This window comes from Primulina tabacum, chromosome 6 (genome assembly GCF_025594145.1).
Source record: "Primulina tabacum isolate GXHZ01 chromosome 6, ASM2559414v2, whole genome shotgun sequence".
Taxonomy (NCBI): Eukaryota; Viridiplantae; Streptophyta; class Magnoliopsida; order Lamiales; family Gesneriaceae; genus Primulina; species Primulina tabacum.
The window spans coordinates 33,837,683-33,864,623 of NC_134555.1; the positions used below are offsets into that span (position 1 = coordinate 33,837,683).

At 43.5% G+C, this 26,941-nt stretch overlaps 2 protein-coding genes across 2 annotated transcripts; one reads left to right on the forward strand and one right to left on the reverse strand.

Moving 5' to 3' along the window:
* Nucleotides 1-383: 383 nt before the first annotated feature.
* Nucleotides 384-4,426, reverse strand: LOC142549259 (putative mitochondrial protein AtMg01110). The gene is given in 2 exon segments (XM_075658108.1): nt 384-3,007; nt 3,009-4,426. Coding segments are annotated over 2 exon segments (879 nt in total). The 5' UTR covers nt 3,654-4,426; the 3' UTR covers nt 384-2,773.
* Nucleotides 4,427-24,396: 19,970 nt separating this feature from the next.
* LOC142549258 (uncharacterized) lies at nt 24,397-24,976 on the forward strand. The gene has a single exon (XM_075658107.1). It carries the CDS (start codon nt 24,566-24,568, stop codon nt 24,776-24,778), a length of 213 nt encoding a protein of 70 aa, XP_075514222.1. The 5' UTR covers nt 24,397-24,565; the 3' UTR covers nt 24,779-24,976.
* Nucleotides 24,977-26,941: the final 1,965 nt, after the last annotated feature.

A 26,941-nucleotide genomic window follows, 5' to 3' on the forward strand; every position in this document is an offset into this window, starting at 1 on the left:
CTACAGCCATTATGTGGCATAGGGGTTACATCTCGTACGAAAGTTAATAGTATACCACTTCTACGAATAGCGCGTAATGCTGCGTCTCTTCCGAGACCGGGACCTTTTATCATGACTTCTGCTCGTTGCATACCTTGATCAACTACTGTACGAATAACATTTGCTGCTGCAGTTTGAGCGGCAAAAGGTGTGCCTCTTCTCGTACCCTTGAATCCACAAGTACCGGCGGAGGACCAGGAAATCACTCGACCCCGTACATCTGTAACCGTGACAATGGTATTATTGAAACTTGCTTGAACATGAAAAACTCCCTTTGGTATTCTACGTGCACTCTTACGTGAACCAATACGTACATTCCTACGCGAACCAATTCTCGGTATAGCTTTTGCCATATTTTAGCATCTCATAAATATGAGTCCGAAATATATGGATATATCCATTTCATGTCAAAAGAGATTTCTTATTTTTACATTGAACCCTTTAGCGAGTCTGATTATCCTTGTCTTTGTTTATGTCTGGGGTTGGAGCAAATTACTATAATGCGCCCCCGCCTACGGATTAGTCGACACTTTTCACAAATTTTACGAACGGAAACCCTTATTTTCATATTTATCATTCCTTATCTTAATTCTGAATCTACTTCTTGGTAGAAAAGAAGTTTCTTGAAATTTTTCATCTTGAGTCGTATTGAATAAAAACCACCTAATCTTTCGAATCCTTGTTTCGGAGTCGATAAATTATACGTCCTCTCGTTGAATCATAACGACTTACTTCAATTTTGACTTTATCGCCTGGCAATATCCGTATAAAACTACGTCGGATCTTTCCTGAAACATAACCTAGAATCAGATCTTCATTATCTAACCGAACCCGGAACATGCCGTTGGGAAGTGATTCAGTAATTAAACCTTCATGAATCCATTTTTTTTCTTTCATTCCAGGTAAAGCCCCCTTGAAGTATCAACTAATGTACGAGAAACGCTATTAGACAACTTCTTTTTTTTTACAAATAGAAAGAGAGTCGTTGGATATTAAACGGATTACCATATAGAACACAACAACTCTCCGCCAATTCTTTCTAGTCGAGCTTCCCGGTCTGTCATTATACCTCGAGAAGTAGAAAGAATTACAATCCCCATCCCACCTAAAATTCTAGGAATTCGTTGAGAGTTAGAATATATTCGTAAACCAGGTCGGCCGATCCGTTTTAAATTTCAAAAATTTCTATAGGGTCTTTTCCTATTCCTTCTATGTCGCAGGGTTAAAACCAAAAAAGATTTGTTTTTTTCTTGATGTTTTCTGACGTTTTCGATAAAACCTTCGCGGAAAAGTATTTTAACAAGATTTTCGGTAATATTAGTAGATGCTATACGAACAACTCGTTTTTTATCCATATCAACATTTCGTATAGAGGTTATTATCTCAGAAATAGTGTCCCTACCCATGATGAACTAAAATGATTGATGTCTCAAAATTGGATATAATTAACATGTTTTTCTTTTTTTTATTGGTTTATGAATATGAAGTTGAAAGGTATATACGTGAGACACAATCTAGGAATTAATCTAGTTCTTAATTTCTTTCTTTATAAAGATTTCACGATCTCTTTTTATTTTATAATACCTCGGGAGCTAATGAAACTATTTTAGTCAAATTTCATTGTCTCAATTCCCGAGGAATTGCACCAAAGATTCGAGTTCCTTTTGGATTTCCTTCTTGATCAATCACAACTGCGGCATTGTCATCATATCGTATTAGCATACCGTTGTCACGTTTAAGTTCTTTACAGGTACGAACAATTACAGCTCTGACTACTTCTGATTTTTCTAGGGACATGTTTGGTAATGCTTCTTTGATCACAGCAACAATAACGTCACCAATATGAGCATATCGACGATTGCTAGCTCCTATGATTCGAATACACATCAATTCTCGAGCCCCGCTGTTATCCGCTACATTTAAATAAGTCTGAGGTTGAATCATATCAATTTTTTAGTCTATTCTTCCAATTCAAAGGATGAAGAAAAAAAAAGGTTATGCCGGTACTGATGCTACCACTGGTGCTTTGCCTCCCCCACTACAGGAGGTACCCCAGATAAGCTACTGGAGCCACTACTCGTGCTAGTTAATCCATAATGAAAGCACGAGTGCTAAAGCATTTGCCGCTAGCTCTATTAATGATGCTATAGGTTACAGATCTAGTACGATATGCCGCTACCCCTATAACGTAAGGGCTTTGAAACCCCTTTTCTCCTGTCTAAGCTCAGGTGCACAACAATTCTTATGTGCCAGTCACCTTTTCCTCCTGGGTTTGGTCAACCACAGGAGACATGATGAAATCAGTTCCACCTCTTCCTCCCAAGATCCACCTATCAATTTGGATCACAGTTTTATCATCCAACACATAGGGAGGACAATAACCCTGTGATGTGACCAGGGTCCCGCACCTATATCATAGCACTTCCATACAAGGCCATACAACACGAATTGGTAAAATGACCTCTTCCAGGTTGTGGCACAAATAGGCGCTGTGAATAATTCGGCGAAACTCGGGTCCGGCTTACATGCTATGGTGAAGTACCAGGTATTCCACTTGAGCCACTGCTTGACCCAATTATAGATCAACGTGCGTTCCAGGATTTCCCGTTCTCCATCAAACACCAACTCATCGGGGATCAGCCTTAGTTCTTTAGGTCTGAGTTCCCGTCTGAGCCTCTCAACTAATAGTCCCTTAAGATAGGGATTGATGGGTCGTCCCCGACCAATCCACCATTCAATCGGTAGCTGAGACCGGGGGCTTCGTAGCGGCAATCCATAATCTCTCCCATCGCGGAGAACGACGAGAAGAGTATAGACGAGATCTCACTCGGTAACCTGCACCAGCTAACCGAAATAAGACATTCGGATTATATATCTTATATAGATCCCCTAGCTGCGTGAGGCCCAGTGTCGATCTAACTGTGAGTAGAGCCCGTATTGATATCGGGGAGAGATCCTTTTTTTTGGATTCCTCTCACCCAATACTTCTTGGCGAACTCTAAGGGTCCATTAGGGGAAATTAATGATTTTCCCACTGAAATAGAAACTCCCCATTTTCCCAACATTTCCTTATACTTACCTGCCACCTTCGGGTGGACAATGACTATGTCATCACCGAGCACCGCATAACGGGTGAAAGGCCGGTTCTGAGGAAGAGTTAACTCAATCGCCAACCACACTAAATAGTGGTGTGACAGTGAGAAAAGAGCCCAAGAGCCGTAATAACCCAAAGGTTGACCAGCCACAAAACTCACAAGGGAAGGTCTCCTAACCATAGCCCAAAATGAGTTGAGGCCCAAGGTCCCATTAACAATAGACGAAGCCCATGTTGGACCAAATAACAACTCCATAAGAGTGTAAATGATCACCAAAGGCCACCGATCCGTCGCTGATTTAAGGTCAAAGGAATAAATATCCATTGGCCTATAAACAGACAGACGGATAATGGGAGCTTGTTGGTTAAACGTACCGTCTTGTGATATGCGGTGTAATACCTCCATACCCCAATCATGTACTGGGCGGAGGAGTCTTAAGGTAATTACCAATGGCAAAGATCCTCCTCTTACCCGCTCCTTCAACCACTGACGCCAACCTACCAGGCCAGAGATGGGCATACGCCCTAGCCACGCTCGAGAAACCGAGTCCGAGGCATCTCTCGTAAGTCTCTAGGTCTTCATTAGAAGCCTGTGTGGTATACCGGGTTATCAAGAGGATATAAAGTAATCTTGACAAACAGTAACCCTGGAGAGAATGAATAAAATTGACATTCTCAGCGAAGGAAGACCCTTTCTGTTTCAGAATCGGATTCTACTGCTAAACCGTCCGCACTGATGATCAACCTTCTTTCCCGGAATCGAATGTTCTTCTTGTTGTGTTGGGCCGATTGGTATCACGTCACGGGAGACCAAAACATAACTAGAGAGTAGCTGTTGGACCTGGTCTTCGGTACTCTGGCTTGCGCCTTTGTATATGAAGATCATAACCTTTGCGGCTGTATTAAAACCTTTGACAAGGTAGAAGCCAGTACGTACTCAGCTGATAACTGAGCGCCATTCCTCGCTGGGAAATAAAGAATCATTGGTGAATCTCTGTTCCAATTAGATGTTCAAAATGCCATTTCTGCTCGGGCTCTTGCTTAGGAGAGCTCCGTCACTTCTTAACATAACAGGAAGGGCGGGATTCTAATACTAACTAATGCTAAAGAAAGAGCTTGCAAACAGCAGCTTCTCTTCCTATTCTATGTGTATGGATGTAACTATTGATTCAATTGCGCATTGTCTTCTTCATTCTAAACTAAAGTGCTGACTTGATCCTGGCCAAGTGCGGCAGATACGTAGGCAAGCTCGAAAAGAGCCCCCAGTCAGCTTAAATAAATGCTTTTCTTACATAGGACGAAGATGAAAAGGAAAACAGAAAAGAAGCGAGGCTAGCTGACAGGGGAGTAGCTTAAAGAGACCTAGCTGACAAGGTTTTTTTTTCCTTTCGGTCGAGCTCTTGAAGCACCTAAAGGCTTACTCGATAGAGTAAGAAGTTGTTTTATTCAAATCACACCTATACGAGTATCAAAGGACCTATCAGAAAGTCTGTCAATAGAGTGAGATAGCGATTGATTCATTGTCCAGCTATAGGGATCATGCCATGTGAAAAAGCCATTTCGAGAGTCGTCAAGTGATAAACCTCATTGCCTATTTATATACGGGCCTCTCTATACGAACTTCAACTCTTTCAGACCCTTGTTCGCTTGTTAGCTCGTCTCCCTTCGTATATCAAAACCGAAAAGTGGGAAAGCATGAATAGGTAGTTCGAATGGTTAAGCCACCTCAACTGTTACCCTCACTCTATACCGGTCCTTACCTCCGTCCCATAGTTTCAACTCAACAAACTTCCGTCCCTTCTATACGAAACTCACCTCTGGTCACTAGATGAAAGGATGTATGGAATAGGAGTAGCAAGCCGAATTCGCTTCCGTCTCTTTCTCTTAAAGCCTTTAATCAAGCCTGCCAGCTAGACACCCCGTCTCGTACTCCCCGAAACTGGCAGGCACACAAGGCGGACTCGGAATAGCAACCTCCAAAAGAAGACTATCTTGGAACCTGCAATCGGCACAAGAAAGGGCAAAGGAATAAGAAGAAAGTGAAATCACTTTCACAAAACGAAGGGACATTGCTTACAACTCAAAAGGACGGGATTGAGCTTAAGGCACCTCTCATCACAGCACGTCGAAAGCATGCCATCCAATTCATTATTGAAAGCCTTAGAGCAGTAGCACGCACAGGGATAGTCTTCCTTCTGATCCCAAGGAATGCGCGTCTGGTGGTCTCGTAATCGTATAGTTGAGAATTCTTGCTTTTAGGAGTGAGATTTTCCTCTAACTAGAAAGAAATATCTTAAGAGAAGAAGAAAACGCTTCTGGTTTACTCTCTTTCTTCGTCAGATAGTTGATCGAGAAAAAGTCCCCTACCCTTATTTCCCATGCTTTCTGTTGGTCAACAACCAACCAAACCTCTCGTTTTTTCACTATACTCGTACAGGAAGGACTCTCTTTCTGTCTGGAGGGAATCATCGGTTCTCAATCAAGAATGCCTCAACTAGATAAATTCACTTATTTAACACAATTCTTCTGGTCATGCCTTTTCCTCTTTACTTTCTATATTGCCATATGCAATGATGGAGATGGAGTACTTGGGATCAGCAGAATTCTAAAACTACGGAACCAACTGGTTTCACACCGGGAGAACAACATCCGGAGGAACGACCCCAACAGTTTGGAAGATATCTTGAGAAAAGGTTTTAGCACCGGTGTATCCTATATGTACTCCAGTTTATTCGAAGTATCCCAATGGTGTAACGCCGTCGACTTATTGGGAAAAAGGAAGAAGATCACTTTAATCTCTTGTTTCGGAGAACTAAGTGGCTCACGAGGAATGGAAAGAAATATATTCTATTTGATTTCGAAGTCCTCATATAGCACTTCTTCCAATCCTGGATGGGGGATCACTTGTAGGAATGACATAATGCTAATCCATGTTCTACACGGCCAAGGAAGCATCGGTTTTTAATCTCATTATGAAGTGAAGCGGAAAATGAGAAAGTTTTTGCAACAAGAACTTTTATTCCATTCCTATTAAGACTGAGACTTGTCTATTCCTAATAAAGGAAAGAGAAGAGTCACTTAGCTACCAGAGCAGAAGAGATTCAAGCTATAAGAATTGATTCTTATTCTCTATCGCTTGAATTATCCGTCTCTGGCGATACAGCTCCCAACATTTATCAGGGTCACCCCTGATTTCGGAAAGCCACTTTGCAGTTCTTCCACATTCTTTTCATCAAAGAGTTCTAAGTTATTTAGAAGAAGTTTAATATTTTCACAGGAAAGATAGCTGAAACTAGCAGTTATATTTATCTTCTCGAGAGTCCCTTTACTTGGGCTAATTTATATGCTTACACTATAACTATGGCTCACAAGGAGGCCCTGGTCCTGACTAAGGAATGGGATCCCCGTACTTTTCCTATTTTATCTCTTCTTTCATGTCGAGCTTTCGAAAGCCACTGGGGAGGGAGAATGAACGATCGACTGCTTTCTTGTTGACTTTCTAGGTAGCCAGTCTTTACAACACTCGACCTAATCTTGACTTAGCTCAAGCAATGCCCAAAAACTCCCATGCCTTTCTTGGTTGGACCAAGGCGATTTCCGACAAGTCTCCCTTGGGGGGAGCAGAGCAGTCAAAGAATGAACGAACCAAAGCAAATGATTGAGATTTTAAATAGATTACTGGCCCATTTTGACCAAGATATAGCTCGTGTTCTTTTTTTGGTCATGGGCGCTGTGCTTGTATACTTTTTCATCTTAGTTATCACTTATGTACCTTTTCTTCTTCTTGTTTTATTGACAAACTTTCATACGGCAAAGAAAGGGGGCATCATAATTCTTCATGAATTCAGATATAGTTGGGTTAAAGGGGTCACCCTTTCTCCAATAGTAGTGGATTTCAAAAAAAAAGAAGATTCTTCCCCATAAGGAAAGAGTATGGCCGCATGTTTCAACGAGAAGACCGAAATCTATATGAATGGAAGATGCCTCTGGAACTTGTTTTTTGTCACCTTTAGAGTAAGGTGTATTTATTCTCTAAAGGGTGTCATAACTGTAAGGTGTATTTCCCAAAAAGATAGAAGTCTCCGATAAAAAGTCCTTACGCCGACATTAGCAGTAGCGCTAGTAAGGCCGACAAATACAAAGAGTGAAGGTGCGACAGCGCTTTTAACCTTAGTTAAGCCTTAGTCTGGCCTTTACATGATTGGGTGATGGATGTGCTTCGTCGTCTTCCGACTGACGGGACATATAACTAAACCGCGCCCGGTCAAAGTAATTTATTTTCCTTTGATCTCAAAGCTGCTATCGACTCTTTGCCGGTATATTTTAGTGGAGGTGTCTTGTTTGTTTGGCCGTCGATTAGCCGAGTCATGGATTTTTTTCTATGTGCTTTTGGCTTCCAGTTACCAGAAAAGAGACCTTCGCCTAATTATATGTCTTCCGGTTTACAAAGGGTCAACCTCTAGGGTTTTACAGTTCATGGCCTGTGTTCACACTCACGCATCATATGCTGGTGTGGTATGCAGCATGGAGGGTACGCCCTGGGGTTTAGTTCTTTGATTATGCTCTACTGGGCGATGACATTGTCATCGCGGATCCAGTAGTCGCGAAGTAATATCTTGAGGTTATGGAGGAATGTGACCATATCAAAAGAAAAGTCCCTCATCTCTAACGTGAGTGCTCTATAATTTGATAAGAGATTTATGGTCTATAAGGTTACACTTGACTTCAGTCCTGTGTCCCTTAGGGTTCTCCGTATTCTCTCTTCTGGAGTTTCCGCTTTCCTGTTTTCGGAGCTGCGAGTCAATTTGCTGTGTTCGTACAGGTTACGCAGCGGATCTTATAAGGTCTACTCACGTCAAGGTCTTCCGACATCTAAAGGTTGGAAGAAGCGCCATTATATTATCTTTTAATGTTTTCGCCTCCTTTCCTTTACCATTGAAGTTTTGATTAGCATTTCCAGATTTGGGAGTGTTGACTGCAGATTGCATGTTTGAAAGATTGATGAAAGATGGATGGAGTATCATCCCTGATATCTGCATTGGTATGCTACTGCATGGTTGGATTACTCTCTCCCCTACTCTCTAAAGCTTCTCTTTAATGGGAAGCCCTGAGCTACCGCTCCCTCATACCAGGGATATCACTAGTGAAGCCTTACCTTCAGTTAAATAAACTAAAACCCTTCGCCATTTGCTGATCAAGTGAGTGACGGCCGAAAGAAAGACTTTCGAAATGGCCCTTAGTGAGAGCATTTGTCAGTCAATAGCAGTATTGGATGATGCTGCCAGGGGCTTCGAGATGAGTGGTGAGAGCTGAGGCTTTCTCTTTCATACCAATTCTAGTCCGATCTGGGAAGGAGCAAAGAGCCCACTTCCTACAATAGCTCTCTTTTTTTTGTTTCGCAAAGTTCTCATTTGGCACTGCCTACCTATGGTCATGGCAGCTTAACGGCCAATCTCTGGTAACTGCGCTCGCATACTCGTGTCTAAACTCTCCGAGTCTGGCAACACTACATTCTCGGTAGACCACCATGATGAAGCCTCATCAAAGACAAGATGTGGCAAGACGGTGGGATCAACACATCTCCACCCTTCCTTCTTTGCTAAAGAGGCTGATTCCGGGGCTGGGGATAACCTTACCATTTGTTGCGGAATAAAGTAAAGGCAGTTGGAGGAAGAAGGTTTAAGAATCCATTGCACATGAAAAGGTTGCATCATATAGTTGAAGGGGGTTGTGCAATTGAATCATAGGAAGACTTTAGGCACTCCTACGGAAGGATCCCTAGTAAGGAAGTGACATATGGAAAGATCTTACCAGTTCACTTTCGGAGGCCCTATTTAATAGTTACCTCCCTCCTTTACTAACTAAGGTGGTGTCAACCAAAGGCGCAAGAAGTTCTCACATGAATAGACGTTTGAATATTCGCTCAGTACTTTTTCCTTCGATCACTCGGATTTGTCGTTTACCTTCTCAAACCGACGAAGCCTACTCGAACTTCGTATTCCCTGCCACCATACCTGAATGAAGGAAACTAATAGCTAGAAAAACAGGCTATTCCATCTAAGGCATAACATGAACCGAGGAATCCAACCAAATAGGAATGAATAGGCATGTGGGAACAGCATAGCTTGCATTGATTCAATTGATTTGAAGCGGCGGTTATACTATACATACAGACATCGTTTTCACTAGGGGTTTTGACCTTGTTGATCACAAGCCCGTCAGAAGCAACCTCAGCAGAAAGCCACTCTTCCAGAGTCTCGTCCATCGTCTGCTTAGGCGACTATTTAATAGCCTTTAGATCTGCCTGTGAGTTAGGCCGAATACTCAACTATACTAACTATAGGCGGCTAGGCTCCTTCCTCTGTTCTTTTTAATAAACACTAAACCGAAAGTCTTGGTTTCAATGACTCCCCAAGCCATGACCTATTTGATCCTTCAGAACCAGCTTCAGCATTGAGTAAAGAAAAGAAGAATTCACTATTGGATCCTAGCCGGGTGGACATAAAAATCTTCACTTTCATGAGCAGGAGTTTAGGAATCGGGTGTAGGTGCTGGCCATTCCATAGGCGAGAGACCCGCTGACCCACTCGTGGTTTTATAAGGGGAGTTGGTAAAAGACAACAGGTTCAAGACAAAGGTATGGCACGGGAGATGGAGCGAAAGCACAAGGCCAGTTCTCATCAACTGAGAGCTCCAAGAGAGGGAAAGCAGCACAAGGTTAGTTCCGTGAGAACCTATCAATGCTTTGCAGAGGAGAAAAACTTTGATTCTTCCCGAAGGTCTTCCTTGCATGCTGAAGTGAACAGGGGCGGTACCAACTACGACTAGAAAGCGGTCACTCCTGTCAATGAATACCATTCATAGCTGTCCATATTAGTAACATAGCCGTAACGACTTTGTTTTACTGCTCGAGGTGGTGATAGCAACTATTTACTTAATTAGTTGCTTGCATAATGCTCTTCCTATTTGTTTTCTCGGCTTTCTTCTGCCGAACTGAACGAAGACAGTTTCTCTCCCCTCTTATTGCACTGATCTCTTCTCTTTCACTCTCTTTCTTCATTCAGGAAAGGTGAAGATTGAATCGGGAACAGAAAACGAAGCAGGAACAGACTTGTCCTTTGGTCGAGTTTGCTTCACTTCCTGCGACAGCTAACAAGGGGCATTTAGCACAACTTCATTCCGCTCGGGCCTCTCTTTGGAGAGTCCCTTCTTTCCAATCAATAAATATAGTGCTGGCTCGCTATTCATATTATTTCTGCTTGGCCGGTACCAAGAACTCCATTTTCAATGAATTCTGGGTCTGGGCGCTTAGCAGCCCCTACTTTCACATTTCTTCCTATAAAACTACTTGGTCTACTTCCATTTAGGCTGAGATGGCTTCTCTTTCGACGGATTGATCCGGACTTCCCCATTCGCAGGAAAGAAAGAAAAGACCTGAATCCTACTGAAGCTGCTAACATAGACTGAGCAGATATTGACCTATGAGATTTGTACACTTCGGCTTGGAACCTTCCTTTGGTTCGTGCTCGCACGGGCCGTTTCTCTGCCAATCTCGAATTAGAATCTTTGCTTACCCGTGGGCAATCCATCAACACTCATTCCCCTCTGGAACAAAGACAGATTCGAAATCTCTAGCTTACTAAACCCTTCTCTCTAGAGCCTTTTTCCTTAACTCTTCCGCTCCGTTCCACTCCTGAGTCTTTCTTCTCCAGTAGCAGCTGTCTTTGGGTAGTAGAGTCCTCGTCTGCTTATTCGCTAGCCTCTCTTGCTTTGCGTTGGAGGGGTGGTTTAGTTTATTCAAAAAGATACCTGCCTTCTATTCAGCATAGAAAGTAAGCTGGTTAGCTTATCTATGTTCGCTTACACCTTGGCCTTCTAGGAAGAATTTCCAGTACTGTGGATTTCCGACTTTGAAATGTTGTTACTTTACGGGCTTTCTTCCTTCAATCAACACCTTCTGAAAACTCAAGTTTGAAACCTTGCGGAAGTGAGCTCTTTTGAGTGGGGAGGAATAGTGCGGGAAGGGAGCGAGACCAAGCCGAGCCACTAGGAGAGTAAGTCCTTCCCACGTGTCAAGTTGAATAAATGAATGCAAAAGAGATCAACCTGCTTTATTTTAGGCCGCTGGCGGCGCAGAACGAACTAATCCGCGACCAGCAAGTTTTCCGAAAGCGAACTGAATGGAAACTTTCCAAAAATATTGCTGAAAATGAAAGAAATAAGGTCCATTTTCCCACGTAGTTCGTCGGTAAAACCAACGATTCTCTTCTCAAAGTAATAAAGATATCTTTTTATAGTTCTTCTTCTATCAATGCAATGAAAGAACCACCCTTTCCTATTTGTTTGTCCTGTCAGATAGAAAGAAAATTAGACCCCAAAGAGCCCTTCTTTACTACTTTAGGGGGTGGGGGTGAAGGCGGGGGGGTTTACATACAACCGAGGCAAAATGGTTTATGATTGAATCTCAGAGGCATTCTTATCATTTGGTAGATCCAAGTCCATGGCCTATTTCGGGTTCACTCGGAGCTTTGGCAACAACCGTAGGAGGTGTGATGTACATGCACTCATTTCAAGGGGGTGCAACACTTCTCAGTTTGGGCCTCATATTTATTCTATATACCATGTTCGTATGGTGGCGCGATGTTCTACGTGAATCCACGTTGGAAGGACATCATACCAAAGTCGTACAATTAGGACCTCGATATGGTTTTATTCTTTTTATCGTATCGGAGGTTATGTTCTTTTTTGCTTTTTTTCGGGCTTCTTCTCATTCTTCTTTGGCACCTACGGTAGAGATCGGAGGTATTTGGCCACCAAAAGGGATTGGGGTTTTAGATCCTTGGGAAATCCCTTTTCTTAATACCCTTATTCTCCCTTCATCCGGAGCTGCCGTAACTTGGGCTCATCATGCTATACTCGCGGAGAAGGAAAAACGAGCAGTTTACGCTTTAGTAGCTACCGTTTTACTGGCTCTAGTATTCACTGGCTTTCAAGGAATGGAATATTATCAAGCACCCTCCACTATTTCGGATAGTATTTATGGTTCTACCTTTTTCTTAGCAACAGGCTTTCATGGTTTTCATGTGATTATAGGTACTCTTTTCTTGATCATATGTGGGATTCGCCAATATCTTGGTCATCTGACCAAGGAGCATCACGTTGGCTTTGAAGCAGCTGCATGGTACTGGCATTTTGTAGACGTGGTTCGGTTATTCCCATTTGTCTCTATCTATTGGTGGGGAGGTATATGAAGGAACGAATTAGTGGATTGAGGAATGAAAGCTCGAAGACAAAGAGAACCGGGCTTTTCCAAAGAATTACTGCAGTTTTCCCACTCCCTTTGATTATCATATACAAAAAAGTCTTTTCCACTTTCTTACCAAATCTCTCTCTATTCTGGCACATCAATGAAGGGATCGAAGAGATTATGGCGGATCATGTTCACCAAGAAATGACTCGAAATTTGATCTTGGTCTATTTGAGATTGTTCCTTTTAATCGTAATCAAAGATGTTTTCTTGTCTCTCGTTTCTTTTCTGAACAAATCGAAGAACCTAATGGATCAAACTCATCCTTGGCTGCTACGAAAGATATCGGTCTTGCATTTCGGAAAAAGCATTCTGAAATTGAGCCTAAGACTGAGAGGAAAGAAGCTCGTCTTACCGTTTCTTTCACGGTTCAGCCCCCTTACTAGGATAAATCTTTGATTTGATTCATGGCCGTAGTCAAGACAGTCCGAAGGTAACAGCAAGCTACGGCTTCAAAGCCAAGCCCCGAAAACTCCAGTACGCTCCTGCTTCATTTTTTGTTCAAATAGTTTCAAACTAGGCCCACGAGTAGATGAAAACAGATTGAAATGAATGTGCTAGTGCGCTTATGTCAGATAGGGGAGCTTTCAAAGCGTGTCATTGAGGGTTGCGGGGCATGTAGCTTCTTTTATTTTGGGTTGTTAAAAGCGGATTCCGCTGGTTCAAGAATAGATGCTTTCTTCCGTGCCTTCCTTGGCTTGGCAGTATCATCTGCTTTAGTGGCAGCTGCGTCTCTTTCGGCTTCTGATTCGGATTTCTATTTGGGTCGGAATCTTGATAGGTCTCGGAATTCGCTTGTGAAAGAGCTTCTACTGAAGCTTATGCGTTTGTTGATGCAAATTCGTTTGATCTATAGCACCTCTTGCTTTAGCTGCGATTTCAGAGTCTTTTGGTTCGGAAGAACCCGGAGCTCCTAGCTCGGGATAACCGGGAAACTGCCGGCTAATCGTATGCCAGTGAATCATTGGATATTCGGGGCGAATCATATGTTGTTGAATTGCCCGCGTAACCATGAGGAAAGCGAATTGGTAACCGTCCTTTTTCGATATAATTCAGCTCCACATCTAGGCTGAGTTCTTATAATAAAGCGAACAATTGTACGACCAAAGGCACCCAGCCAGAACTAGGCGCGAAAGCAGCCAAGCAGAAAGAAGAAGGCGTAGGGTGGGATCGATTAAAGGCAGTTCGTCCACACTTTGTGTTGTTACAGGGTGAAAATACGAGCTATGCTTCTATGCTGCTTGGCGAGAAGTGAGGTTGGTTGATAGCCGCGCCCAGTCTTGCTGTTAAAGCTGGTTAACTATACTTCCTACCTAGTGGAATCCTCTACTAAGTGAAAAGGGAGCCCCTAAGGCCACACGCCTACCTGAGCCTAAAATCTTTGGAAAAGGAAGAACAGGGGTGATCCGGACTTTAGACACGCACAGAAGGTGACGGCACAACCAGTATAGCAGGAAGGCAACATACTCATCATCTGTAACATCAGAGGATCAACGAGCTTTAGCGTTCCGAAATTGAAAATAATCCAAGAATTCCCTTGGACGTTGTTGGCCAAGAGAAAGGAATGTTTGGCACGACCAAAAGCGGGTGAACAGAGTCCCCATGAGGCTTCGAAGGAATTGAGGTGATGGCAGCAACATCAAGAAGACTTGGGGAAACCATACCAAAACGGAAATGATGCTGGTAGTAGACCAACTGAAAGAAGGTCGTATGTAAGAAGGGAGACATCTACCAACTTCTCCCCCAGCGGGGAATTCCATATCTTTTGGCCTATTCGAGCAGGTTATCGCTTCTGTAAATGCATCCTTCGGCCCGTTTTGCCATAAGTACCTCTCCTTCGGCGAAGCCTTTCTTACACGTGGGAAAAGAACTTCAACGCTCATGTTCTTCCTACTCCGATCTCGTTTCGGGTACACACTATACTCTAATAGTTGAGCTAGCAGGCTCTCTTTCCCTTACTTAAACTACTGAAAGTATATAGATTGAATCCCCTTGACTAGTAAAAGACTATAAGAAAAAAAAAGCACTAGCCGTAAGAGCTAGAGGAGCGAGGGCTGCCTCCTCTGCCTCCGAGTCTCAAACGGTGTGTGTCTGATCCCACACCTTCACCTGCCAAGACCTTTTCTCGCTCCTTGAGGAAGGAACTGACATACTTAAGATTAAGATACGAACGGGATTTCACCTTCCTTTGGGTGGCGGTGGCTAGATGCTATTGCTATTGAATTCGCTGCTATTGGACTTCTTTCAAGGGCTAGTAAGTCTCAGCCTTAGGGCAGTCACTTTTTGATTCCGGAAATAAACCGGCGTTAAACGCTTCTTGCTAACGTCCAACAAAGGAGAGAAGGAACCTGAAGGTATCAATCATATATAAATGATATGGCATAAGGAGGAGATGTAGTGATGAAGGTTGAACTTGGGCCTTGGCTTCGGTTCCATAGATGGGTTTTGTGGCGAACTCGAGTCAACAAGCTTTTAGCTTGGAAAAAGAATGGATAGGGTTGAATCAGCTGCGATTGCTCTTGGCTTGGTCTTCAAGCTGATTAGGATGTTGATTCTGCTTTATGCTATTTCATGGAATCTTAGAGAGACTGGAGTAGTTAAGAAGGAAGGGGGTGGACAAAGAAGCTGCGCCGGATCTTTCCTGAAAGCAAGGGAAGGAAAAGGATAACCTTTTAAGGAGTCTTCTTATCTTAGCTTTAAAGAGGCCTTGAAGGAGTGAAAGAGAGAAGAAATAGTAAGTAGAGATGGTACCACTACCACTAGGAGACAAGATCAAATAAAGTCACTTCACTCAAAGCTAGGTAAGCAATTGAAAGAAGTCTTAGTCGAGTCCGAAGCCAGGCGTAGAAGGAAATAAAGCTCATCATTTTCCGAAAGCAGTCTAACCCAGCAGTGTCTTCTCTTCCATCTGGCCTTTCCGAGGCGGTTGCACGAGCCAATGTTGTCAATAAGCTTCTTCATCGGTGACATATGTGGTCTTGGGTTCCCCTGGGCGAGTAGGCTAGTAACCTACTGCAGCGGATCTTTGCCAAAATGAAGAGGTCCGATGTCCAGAGGCGGAACATCGGTTATTATATTAGTATAGGACCGTCGTGGGACGGGATGCTAGGTTCTGTACTCTGATTTTCTGTTTTAATCTCACTCCACCTGATAAGGTTGGTGTGCCTTACTATATGGGGTCCTTGGTTAACTTCCAAAGTGTCTTCCTATGGTCCACCACGAGATGAATCATGTGGGCGAGTCCTAAGGGGTGTTCAACCTTCTGTAGGTCTGGGATGGGAGTGCGTAAGCACTAGTAGCACAGGGTGTCGCGGAAGCCCTTGGGAGGACCTCGGGTCTAGTCCCTAAAGAGGAAGCTCGATTAATCATCGAACCATGCGTACGTTATTCTCATCCCTACTTAAGGTGTCCCCAATTAGGTGGCAGAGAATCATGGAAGACTCTCGGATAATGAGGTCATACTTGAATAAGGTTATCCTCATTATCACTGATGGACTAACTAAGGAACTCCGTATTGGAGCGTACTTGTTTTGCCGATCTAAAGTTAGGTAAGAAGTCTGGATGGTTGTTTACTGCGCTTTATTTAAAGCAGTGTGCATCATATTTACAGATTGCCTATGGGGGGTTCCTCGGCCCCCCGACCTTCTACCAGTTCCGGTCTCTTTAACGCGGTCAGGGTATCCTAGGATTATTCCGTCCTTTCATAGACGAATGATGTATAAAAGGGACGAAAAGGCACTGGGGTTAAAATAGATCTTTCATTCTTTTCTTTGTCTAAATTAGCAAAGAGAGTTTCGAAAGATACGTTTAAATAAATTAGATCGCCGTGGGATAATCCTGAGGAGGTACTTAGTCAAATGAAGGAGAGAATATCTATATCCAAATCACTCCTTCTAAGATAGAAGCCTTGGCTTCCCACGATTCCCCTTCACCAAGGGATGACATGGGATTCAACCTGGAAGGCTTTGCCTACACACCAGATCACTCAGCGAATTCTTAAGTCTAGAGTGTGTCCAACTAGGAAAGGTATTGACCGAGTGGGAACTTCATTTTTATGTTTTTTTTTCATTTAAATAAGATTTCCTCCGCTTAATGGATAACCATTTGCTACCAATGGAGAATTGCTTATCATCTTAAATTCAGGTGATTAGATTTGCACCAATGGAAACCATAAACTTTATACACAATAAAGGGATCAATTTGCTTATTTTTAGATAGTGAACGGAGTTCCTTCTTCCATTCTATCCTATTCACAGGTACTGATCATTCATACTGGAAAGCGTTTTTTCTTTCTTTTTTTGTGCCAGCTTATGATCTAAACGAGTCGCACATACACCCTAGTACATGTTCCTCGACGCTGAGGACATCCCCGAAGAGCGGGGGATTTCGTGACATTTCGAATTGGCTGTCTTGTATTTCTAATAAGTTGTTTAATAGTTGGCATGTTGAATCATATACATAATGGGCTGGTTTAGATTGATCCTAACCGGATGATTATGAATTTTTTCTATTTAATAGAATAGTAAACTCGGAGATCAAATCTAAAATCACGGATTTGCACAAAATCCATCTTTTTTTCATTCAACTGCTACAAGATCAACAATTCCATAAGCTTGGGCTTCTGTTGCTGACATAAAAACGTCTCTTTCCAGGTCTTCAGATACAACCCATAATGGTTTGCCCGTCCTTTGTACATAAACCCTTGTGATGGTTTCGCGTAGTTTCAGCAGCTCTTCCGCTTCCAGGATAAATTCTCCCGTTTGCGCCTCATAAAAAAAAACTAGCATAGCAGGTTGATGGATCATTACCCTGATGATAGAAGGGTTTTCTATCTGGTGTGATGAAACGAACAGAAAATAAAGATAAAGAATAATAGGAAAAAGTCACTAAATTTATCGAATTAACTTATCATTGATGTATTATTTCATCAAGATTCAATCCAAACCATGATGGTATTTTCTTGTTCGGGTCTCTTTCATCTTTTTAGGTTTCTGCTCTACTCCGGGTAAAGATCCGCCCGATCTTGATTTGCACATATAGGACAAATCTTCCGATCACCATTTCTTTTTTATGACTTTTTTCAATTCATTTCAGATCTTTCACCAAGTATTTAGTTTGAGATTCCCTCGCTTGACAAATAGGATATCTTTACAAATAACAAAGAGGAATCATTTATCATACGCGTAGTAATCGTAGATATATTCCCAATTGGGTTCTTTATAAACAGAGCCTGGATACTTCATTTTTTGAGTCCAACCAAAGCCCACCTTATTCTAATTGATAATAGTACTATGAATCCCCAAAAACAAGTCTCCTTCAAAAGATCAACAGCATACTTCCTCTGGGAAAGATAGATCCCCTTTTTGAGTGGGCAACTTCTATTCCTAGGAAGTACTTCAGAGTTCCCAGATCCTTGATCTCAAACGCCTTACAACAATGTGCCTTCCACTATTTTATTGCCTCGACATCATCCCCCGTAAGGACAATGTCATCAACATACACCACTAGAACTGTAGTCCCCTCCTTTTTCTTCCTGACAAATAGAGAATGATCTGCATGACTTCTCTGAAAACCAAACTCTTGTACAGCACTGCTAAACTTTTTTAGGCATGCCTCTTTCTTAGTCAATGGACTGCTTCAATCCATATATAGCCTTCTTCAATCGACATACTTTCCTCCCCTGTGGTATGAATCTAGGTGCAGAAACCCTTTGCTATTATATAGTCCTCGGCTCTCTTTCATAAGACTCGTGTAGTCCACCCCAAAAAGAGCTCTACTCGGGCAAGGAAGTACGGATCAGATATAGCTACAGCTGGCCTAGCAGCGTAAGGCCTATCTCCAAAGGGCCCCCAGGTTGGTATGTAGGTATCCAAGAATGGAACTGAGGTAATGGGAGTAAGTGGAGTAGGGTGGCTTACTCTCCAGGGCCCTCTTGATAGATGGATAGAGGAGTGCTTTAGTCTTACGACTAATGAGCGAGTGCGCTTTAGGAAGCTGTTGAGTGCCCGATGAGGTCGAATGGTTTTCAATGTGTCCATTCCGGAATACACAATAAAGTAATAAACTCTCCCATTCTATCGCTGGTAAATACGGACTAGGATTGACTCTGGAAGCTGAGTTTCTCTATTTATCTATGCTCTTGTGCTACTTCTTTCTCAGCAGCTGGACTTGCCTCAAAAAAAGTACTAAGCCTCGTGTTTCAAGGAAAAACTTCTCTCTGTTTTGTTTGCTTTGCCCTGTTTTTGCTAAATGAATCTCTTACCTGCCTTTCGCGGATCTAGCACTTACTCTCTTCTCCTTCGGATCCTCGCTCCGCTCTGGTAGAACCCTATTTTTGCTCTGCTTGCTTATCACTCTCTAGAGTCCTTTTTTTTTGTCCGTCAAATAGCTTGTCTCCCCGCCCTGAGAAGGCGCCTTTTCTCTCGTCAACATAATACTCCTCCCGCTCCTGTGGTTCAGCCTCACAGGATCTCGGCAACAGACGATTTCTCATGGGCCCTCTCTAAATTCCCTCTTCCTTTGTTTTGGGTCGCTCCATCACTCACTCCGCTAGTTGAATTGAGAAAGCCGACCCCGACTTCTCATAGACTGGATTGTAAGAATCTGCTTGCAAACAAACTTGCTTCTTGCCCATGTACTCGTAAGGTATCCCAACATTTCTAGCCTCCTCTTGATCAGGCTCATTGGAACCCCCAGCTTCGATTCCGCCTGCTTAGCCTTTATTTGAAAGAATGGGGGCTTAGATCCTAATCTAATATTCCCATTCTTCCCTCTCGTAATGTCCGTCCGCTGCTAGTCTATTATATGTAGGGAATGGGGATTCGGGTTTGGTTTCTTGTTCAAGTTCTGATTCCTGGAATGGGTTTTAGCCCATTTCATTCTCTTTTGATCCCTACTTCTTTGCGATTGCGAATAAGATAACCGGCCTCCCTTTAGTTTAGCTCAAAAACTCCTCTTTCTTTATCCTATGTCGCGTATTAAACAACCAGCCTAGCCGCCGGCTTAACGGCAAAGAGAAGATCATTCCCCTTAAGCACGACTGGCTTCGAAGAAAAGAAAGCACCAGGCTTAGAACGACCCGCTTTGGATCTAGCAGTCAAAGGTTCGAATCCGTCATTGGCCTGTCTAGATGTGGAAGGTCAAGGGCTGGCAAAGTCGAATTCTTTACTCCTCGGCTCACGGTAGTTCTACCTTTTTATGGATAAAAATTTGATTCTTTCAATCAGAGCGGGATTGAAGAGATAGGGCGAGAGAAAGCCGCTTCTTCGTAACCACGATCCGCAAATGAGAACTCTTTGTTTAAGGAGAGCCTCTCTAATTTAATTGATCAAAGGCCCTCTGACTGAGGTCGGATCGGAATATCTCTGTCTTTCTACGCGACAAGGGATGCCCCGGAAACTTCCCATTGTACCTCCCCTCCTTGACATGCCTTCTCTGACTCCCCCGTTGGAGCAGATCTTTCGGCTGCTAAGCGTGCTGAGTAAGGGCTGGTTCTATCCCGACCAAGGAAGGAAAGGCGGGGGACCATTTGTGTGCATCCAGCAGGAATGGGAGTGGAAAATTCTAACCTCTTTCTTTTTTATTTATTGATAGGTTGCGGATTCATAGCCATTTCCATTCCAAGAAAACCATCCTTCTAAAAAAAAGAGGGGCGAAGCGCCCGTTTGAAGTGGCGAAGGCCTATGCTACAGTAAGAAAAAAGTACGTTGAGGTTACGAAGTAACATCAGCTGGTTAAGGAAAGCTCAGCTTATGAAATCGCTTAGCCGTTAAGTTAATTAATGTTGTAGTAGTGAGGCGTCGGTACGGAGTTGCGTCAGCTGTGGATATAGACTAGGCTAAGTGACGGACTTCATCTCTTCTTTTCTCTTCACTTATACCTTACACTTCAGCTGAGTCTAACGAGGCTCAGGTGCGGAGCCTTACACTGTGGACCGAGACTACGCAAAGGTAGAACACCATAGAAACTTCGCTGACTTAATCATAAACCTTGATTTCGCTACGCTCAATAAGAACCCGGAATAGCGTAAATCGGTTCGTGTTCCGCTTCCAAAAAGTAAGTCGTCTTTGCCCAAGTGTGAACTGCAGACCACTTTGTACGTTTGCTGAGCAGACCAATCAGTCATTTTAGAAAAGGGAAGGGAACTTCTCACCGAAGGAGGCGGGAACCGTCGATTACCTTTTGAATCAAAGTAGCGACGAGCCGAGTATTACGACTAAAGGGGGAGAAGCTTTGCTTCGTAGACAGCTTCGCTTCTTTCTGGCGACTAGCTTCTCAAGTGGGTGGCTTGGTAAGCACCTTCAGCATCGGTAAAATCCCTATCAATCAATAATAGGCCAGAATGGTGGCTCCTTTCGCCCAGGGGACATCGTTGGAGAACAATGTCGGGGACAGGGTGAGAACCTTCCGTTGGTTACGCCCTTGTTGTGTTGGTTCTTCCATATTTCGATATGGAGATAGATCCATATAGAGATCTAGATCTTTCTATCGAGAGATAGATCTATTGAGAAAGAAATATTGATCTGGTTTCAAGATCTATGAACAAGAGAGATCCCTAAATATCCATTTGAAAAAAAAAAGAGATGAATAGATAGGGCGAAGCCAGCTGAAGGAAGGGCGCGTTAGCGAACTTATTGAAAACTAAAGCAAGAAGGGCCTTCTATTCTATTTAGATTAGTTTCTTAGTAAAGGCACGTTAGCGCATCCGTTTTCTTGCTCGTTAGCGCCCCCTGCCCCTATTTGATTAGTTTAGTCATATCATAAAGGAAAGCCCTTTGACAATCTTACTAATAGAAAGGGGATGCGCTCAAGTATGCGAAGAAAGCTCTTCGAGCTTCTCTTAATATTAGATTCTAGAAAGGTTTGTAGAAAAGGGCTTCTTCAAGTTCCGCTTGCTGCTTTTCATTTTAATAGGAGTAGGTGCTTGCTGCTCGCTCGCTGTCTACTAAATGAGCCTTCACTGCCCGCCCGGCCCCTATCTTTAATCTTAAGTAAAGTGAAGTCAAATCAATGAAGTGAACAGCCCAACCTCTTTTCTTTGTTTGAAGCTTTGCCAGGAAGCTTCTACTTCTTAAAGCTTTCTTTCCCCTAAGAATTCCGAAACAGCAACAACTAGGAAAAAGCTTCTCTTTGATAGCAGTCATAGGGGAGTTCAGAAAGGATCTTGATCGTAGATGGAGACTTAAACCTGTGTGGGGGTAGGGGCGGATGTAGCCAAGTGGATCAAGGCAGTGGATTGTGAATCCACCACGCGCGGGTTCAATCCCCGTCGTTCGCCCATCAAAAAATGGACCATTTCTTTCGGAGACACAAGACAAACCTAGAAATCATTTTTTCTGCAAGTCATCTCGAGTTCAAACGCATCCAAGCAATTGGTATCCGATTGAAACATAGAAAGCATAGATTCGCGTCGCCTGCTTGCTGAAAGCAAAAATGGAATGGCCGATCATTGTATGACGTTTTTTTTTTTAAGACCTCACTAATCAGCCTTACACTTTTGAGTTCATAATGAATGAACCCCGGATGAAGATAAAATATCCCCTCCCTTTTACTAAACCATGGGGAGCCCCGAATAGTTTACCGGACAAATTGAAGTTGTCGTGACGATACCTTTCTTAGTGGAAGATCGGAAAAGACTTCTTTTCATCACGAGACTGATCGGATCTGCCGTAGACACCCGAGAGACCTCCACAAGGTAGGCTAAAAAAGTAAGAGGACAAGAAGCAAAGAGGTATGCTTTCATTTCTTTGTTGAGAGGGGAATTGAACCTTATCTTATGGGACACTAATACCGATGCGGATTCCCTTTGAATTAGCTTTAAATTAAATAAAGGGTATATAACCATAAGCCGAAAGAAAGGCAACAGAGACAACAAGTCCTGACTTTTCAACAGAGGCCATGGGGCGCTATTAGGTAGTAGGCTCTTCGGCGGCAATCGATGCATAGCTGCCTTCGTGCCATGTGGAAAAGATCATTCCTAAATGTGATTTCATGTCCCTGCCAACAAGTTCTTTCTTATAGTAGTGTGTAGTTAGCAGGATGTACGTTAGTGTGGATTCGTGTATTTCTTACGAAGTAAGCATAGGCCAAAAAGCCGTATGTATCGGCTCTATCTCTATCAATAAGCGCAAAGGGTGCGTGGTGCCCATGTTGACAAGACCCCGAAACCAAGGGATTGACCCGAAACGAAACAAGCCAAACGATTCCTATCCCTGCCCATCTGCCTAGACCTTCCTCCTTCCTTTTTCACTCGGTCAGGGTTTCCCCATTGCCGAAGATTCCTCACTGCTGCCTCCCATCGGGAGTAGGGACCGTGTCTCAGTTCCCTTGTGGCCATTCACCCTCTCAGGCTAACTACGCATCACAGCCTTGGAATAAAAACCTCACCAACTAGCTAATACGACTTATCCTCATCAATTAGCGAGTCCAAAGACCCTTTCATGATCAACATTTCAGATTCATCACAATATGCGGTATTTTATACCCACTAAATGGCAGATTAGAGAAGTATTACTCACACGTTCGCCGCTAAGAGCAATACTGCTACTACTCTCCGCCCGACTTGCATGTGTTAAGCATAGTTCAAGTCTTCCTTCCTTCTCATAGTGCTAGGATGAAGAAAGGAAGAGCTAATCTTTCGCCGCTACGATCTTGCTTAAGTTTTTTATATTAATTGTTTAAACAATTTATTGCTACCCACTCGATTTCAAGATGTTCCCGAGAAGAAAGAAAGAGCTCACGAGAAAGCTCGTCAGTGGAAATTGTAAAAAGTATTGATTCCGAGGAAGGTGTAGTCGGGGTTGACTACAATTTCTCAAGTAAGAGATAGAATCTCACTAATTGGAAGGAAAAGGGGGGCTTTGATCCATTGTGATTCGGTTTCTTGGTGTGGAGAGGAGAGATCTCTGCCATAAAAGAGAGAGCTCCTAGGCCTTATTCTGCAGATCAAAGAGCGACTCCCCATTCATCCGAAATAGTATTTTAGTAAAGAACAGAGGCATTTTTGACCGACTACATGCCCATCTAGTGCAGTGGCTTGGTATAAAAGCCTTGACCATCTTCCGAAGTTCTAAATAATCTACTGATCAAAGACTGTAGGGGCGGACTGCTCTACATTCAGCCACACCACAGTGACCCCCGAAGCCATCTTCTTCTAGTTGCGGGACGAAATCCGACAGCCAATTGCTGGCTCTGAATAACCAGCTCAGCAATAAGCTCAATTCTTCCATAAGATAACGGGGCGGGCTTGCGCGCGAGTCGAATGACGTAGGTGCACAAGAGTACTTCGCGCCACAACCATCTCCTTTTTATAGGTTCTACGGACCGATGCCTGCTGCTTCATTTGGGAGAAAAGAATCATAGATATGCCGGTCATTAGAAGGAAGAACCGCCATAAAAAGATTCCTCGTGTATCATCTGTAGCAAAACTATGAACGGGAGCTAGCAATCCGGACCGTATTGAAAAGGTTCCTGAGACACAGCATGGAAAAGTCACAATATTAAGAAACGAGGTCCAAGAATGAAGAAGGGGTTGAATTACTGAATGAATACAAGCTGTGGCTAATACCCGAGGCATAAAAGAAGCATTTTCTACGGGATCCCGAAACCACCAGCCACCCCGACCTAATTCATGATGAGCCCACCAACTTCCTGGCAAAATGCCTACGGTTAAAAACCAGCGACATGTCAAGATCAAAATTCGAATTGGTTCCTGGTCCTGGTCAGAGACCACTGTGTTCGCGCCGTCGGTCCAACAAAGAGGCGCAGTAGTGGTATCTTTCTTTTCATTACGAACGACATGCTTCGCCTGCTCCCTCCCCGTGTCCACTAGCGCTCGTGTCCAGAGCGAAGATAAGTCGAAAAAGCGCCATCGAAGCAGCATAAGCAGGCTTCTATTGCTACGTAACAATAAAGCAGGATAGCATTTTGCGCCCACATATTTGAATTTGAGGGTAAAGAGCTCGCTTGTTATACGGGATCCGACGCATCCAACAGAGCGAAACAGTGTTCCATTTTTTTCGGCGGCATCCTTCCGCATTAGCGGCGAGTGGAGTGCCACAATCCCATTCATCATTTTTGATCTACATAAGCCAAAGCCCATAGCACTGGCGACGTCTCCGGCATAAATGCAAGGAGGATGTATAGCTGATAGAGGATCTTGTGGAACAGGATTTGATTCTGCAAGCGGTTCGGTACGAACGAAGAAATTTCGAACAAAAGGGTCGGAACTCGCTGATAGGAAAGGAGAGAAAAACAAAGCAATGCCAAGGTCAATCCGCTGTTCATCGATAAACGAAGCTCTCTCTTTATCATCTCGTGCCAGATGCAACAAAGGATGAGTCCTTTTTCCTTCTCCCGAACCACGGGAGCGCCTAGCGCCCAGAGGAGCAAAGCTCATTTTCCTTTCAGGGAAAAGCGGCGCATAAAAAAGGGCTGGTCCGTCAAAAGTCCGGTTCTTTCGCGAACGAAGTTCAGAATCAACAAGGGTTCGTAGAACGAAGGGAGTGTACAACTGGGTCTGCGCCCCACTTTTTTGTTCGTAACGAGGGAGAGATAGAATGGAGTTCTTCACGAAGTTCGAAACAAAGGAATAAAAAAGAGTTTCTCTATGGCCTCCTCGTTTTGAGACATTATGGCTTTTGGGTCGACCCCGGTAACAAAGAAGGAATCCATAAAAACTTAGGATCCGACACCATGATAAAATACTACCCTCATGATTAGACCATGTCCCTGAGATTTGATAAAAGAAAGGTGCATTAGCGGTTAATACGTTGTAATTGGATAAGTTATTAGGAATATGACGGAACGAAAGACCAAGGAAAGAAAGAAGAATACACCAAAATGCAAGTGCTGCACCAAACACTGGTGGTTGTTTCTTGTTGTAAGTGAATGCAACGAAAAGACCCGGAAATAACGAACAATGAAACAATTCATATATTGACATTTCGTGCTCATTTCAAAATTTCTGCTTTCTTATTCTTATCATCCGGTAATCACAGGATGATCCACAAGAAAGGTGGCAGGATTCGAACCTATGGCCGGCCGGCCCGCCCCTGACCTGCTGGGTTGGGTGGCCGGGTTAGCACCCCTCGTCGCCTCTGTACCCGAAACAGATGCGCTGCGCTATCCAGCGCGTAACCTTGTCTCCCCTACTCCTCTTCTGGTTGTGCCATTACCAATCGCGGGTAACCCCCGGCCGCCCCTGACCTAAGAAGAACGATTATCCTTATAACCAAATAAGGACCAGCTTACTTACCTCTCGAGCGATAGTTCCACGATCCCGACCCGCAACTTGTTGGGAGTAGAGGCATCAAAGCTTGCCCAACCTAGTAAAGGGGCTTGGAGATAAAGGTTTTTCTGGGGGAGATACAGTTTCCAGGTTGGATTTTGATTTTAGATCAAATAGGACTAGTTGGGTAGATAGAGGTGGTCAAATCTAACCTTTGCATCGATGTTTAGCAGGGCGGGTCGCTTGAGTGTCAAAACCAAGCGGTGGTTGTTTTTCCTTGGCTTATCGAACCAGCGTATGCCCATTCCTCCTTTGATGACTCCCAGTAGAGAAAGCCTAAATTTTCCGATATGGATTGAAAGGAAGTTAGGGATGGACATAGATCTTTCCGCCTATCCGGAGTGTTGGAAATAAAGCCATTTTTTTTTCTTCCAAGGGAAGAACCAAGTACCAGTTTTGATGAAAATTCATCTCCTCAACCATTGCCGCACGCCAGTGAAGTTTTATTTCCTTGTTGGGTGTAGCGGGTATCTCGATGTCAAGGCAGGGAATGGAATGTTTTGAGGCTAATAAGGCCTTTGGTGCCTTGCGAAGAAACATCTTTTAGTCTAGTAACCATAGTATGGAAGGGTCCTTAGATATTCTTTGGCGTCTAGAGATGGGTTTGGGTGGAGGTGGTGGTATAGGGAGAAAAACTACAAGATCAATGGCTGGGTGAGCGGGTGTTTCAGAATTTGGTGTAGGGGAAGGAAGGGGAGGGATGTTAGTAAGATCAATGTATAGTATAGCATCAGTGTAATCTCTTGACAACTTTCCGTCTCAAGCAGGGAAAGAGTCAAAGTCAAGACAGACTAAAGAAAGAATTCCTATTTTTTTTACCTTTCCCGGGGTCACTCCCTTTGAGCTAACTGAGCTAACAGCAGGATATATTCAAAAGTGAAATAGCCAGCCTATCTCTTAATCGTACGCTTACGAGCATATCTTAGTTCCATCTCGTGGGAGTCCATCTTCCTTCCCGTTTGTTTAAGTTTGAGTTCCCTTCGGGAGGTGGGGTAGGCAAGTTTGAGGTGGGCAAGTGAGCTCTCCCGGCCGGTCTCCTAGGGTCTAAGACAGGGAGTTAGTAAGTTTTCAAGGAGAGGCGGCAAGTTAACAAGCCAGTTTCTTTCACCAATCCTGTGAGCTAGCTCCTTTCTTTCTTCCAGTGTGGAACTAGAACCAGCCTATAATCTATTCATCTTACGATTTGTTTTTACTACGTATCATTAAGAACTAG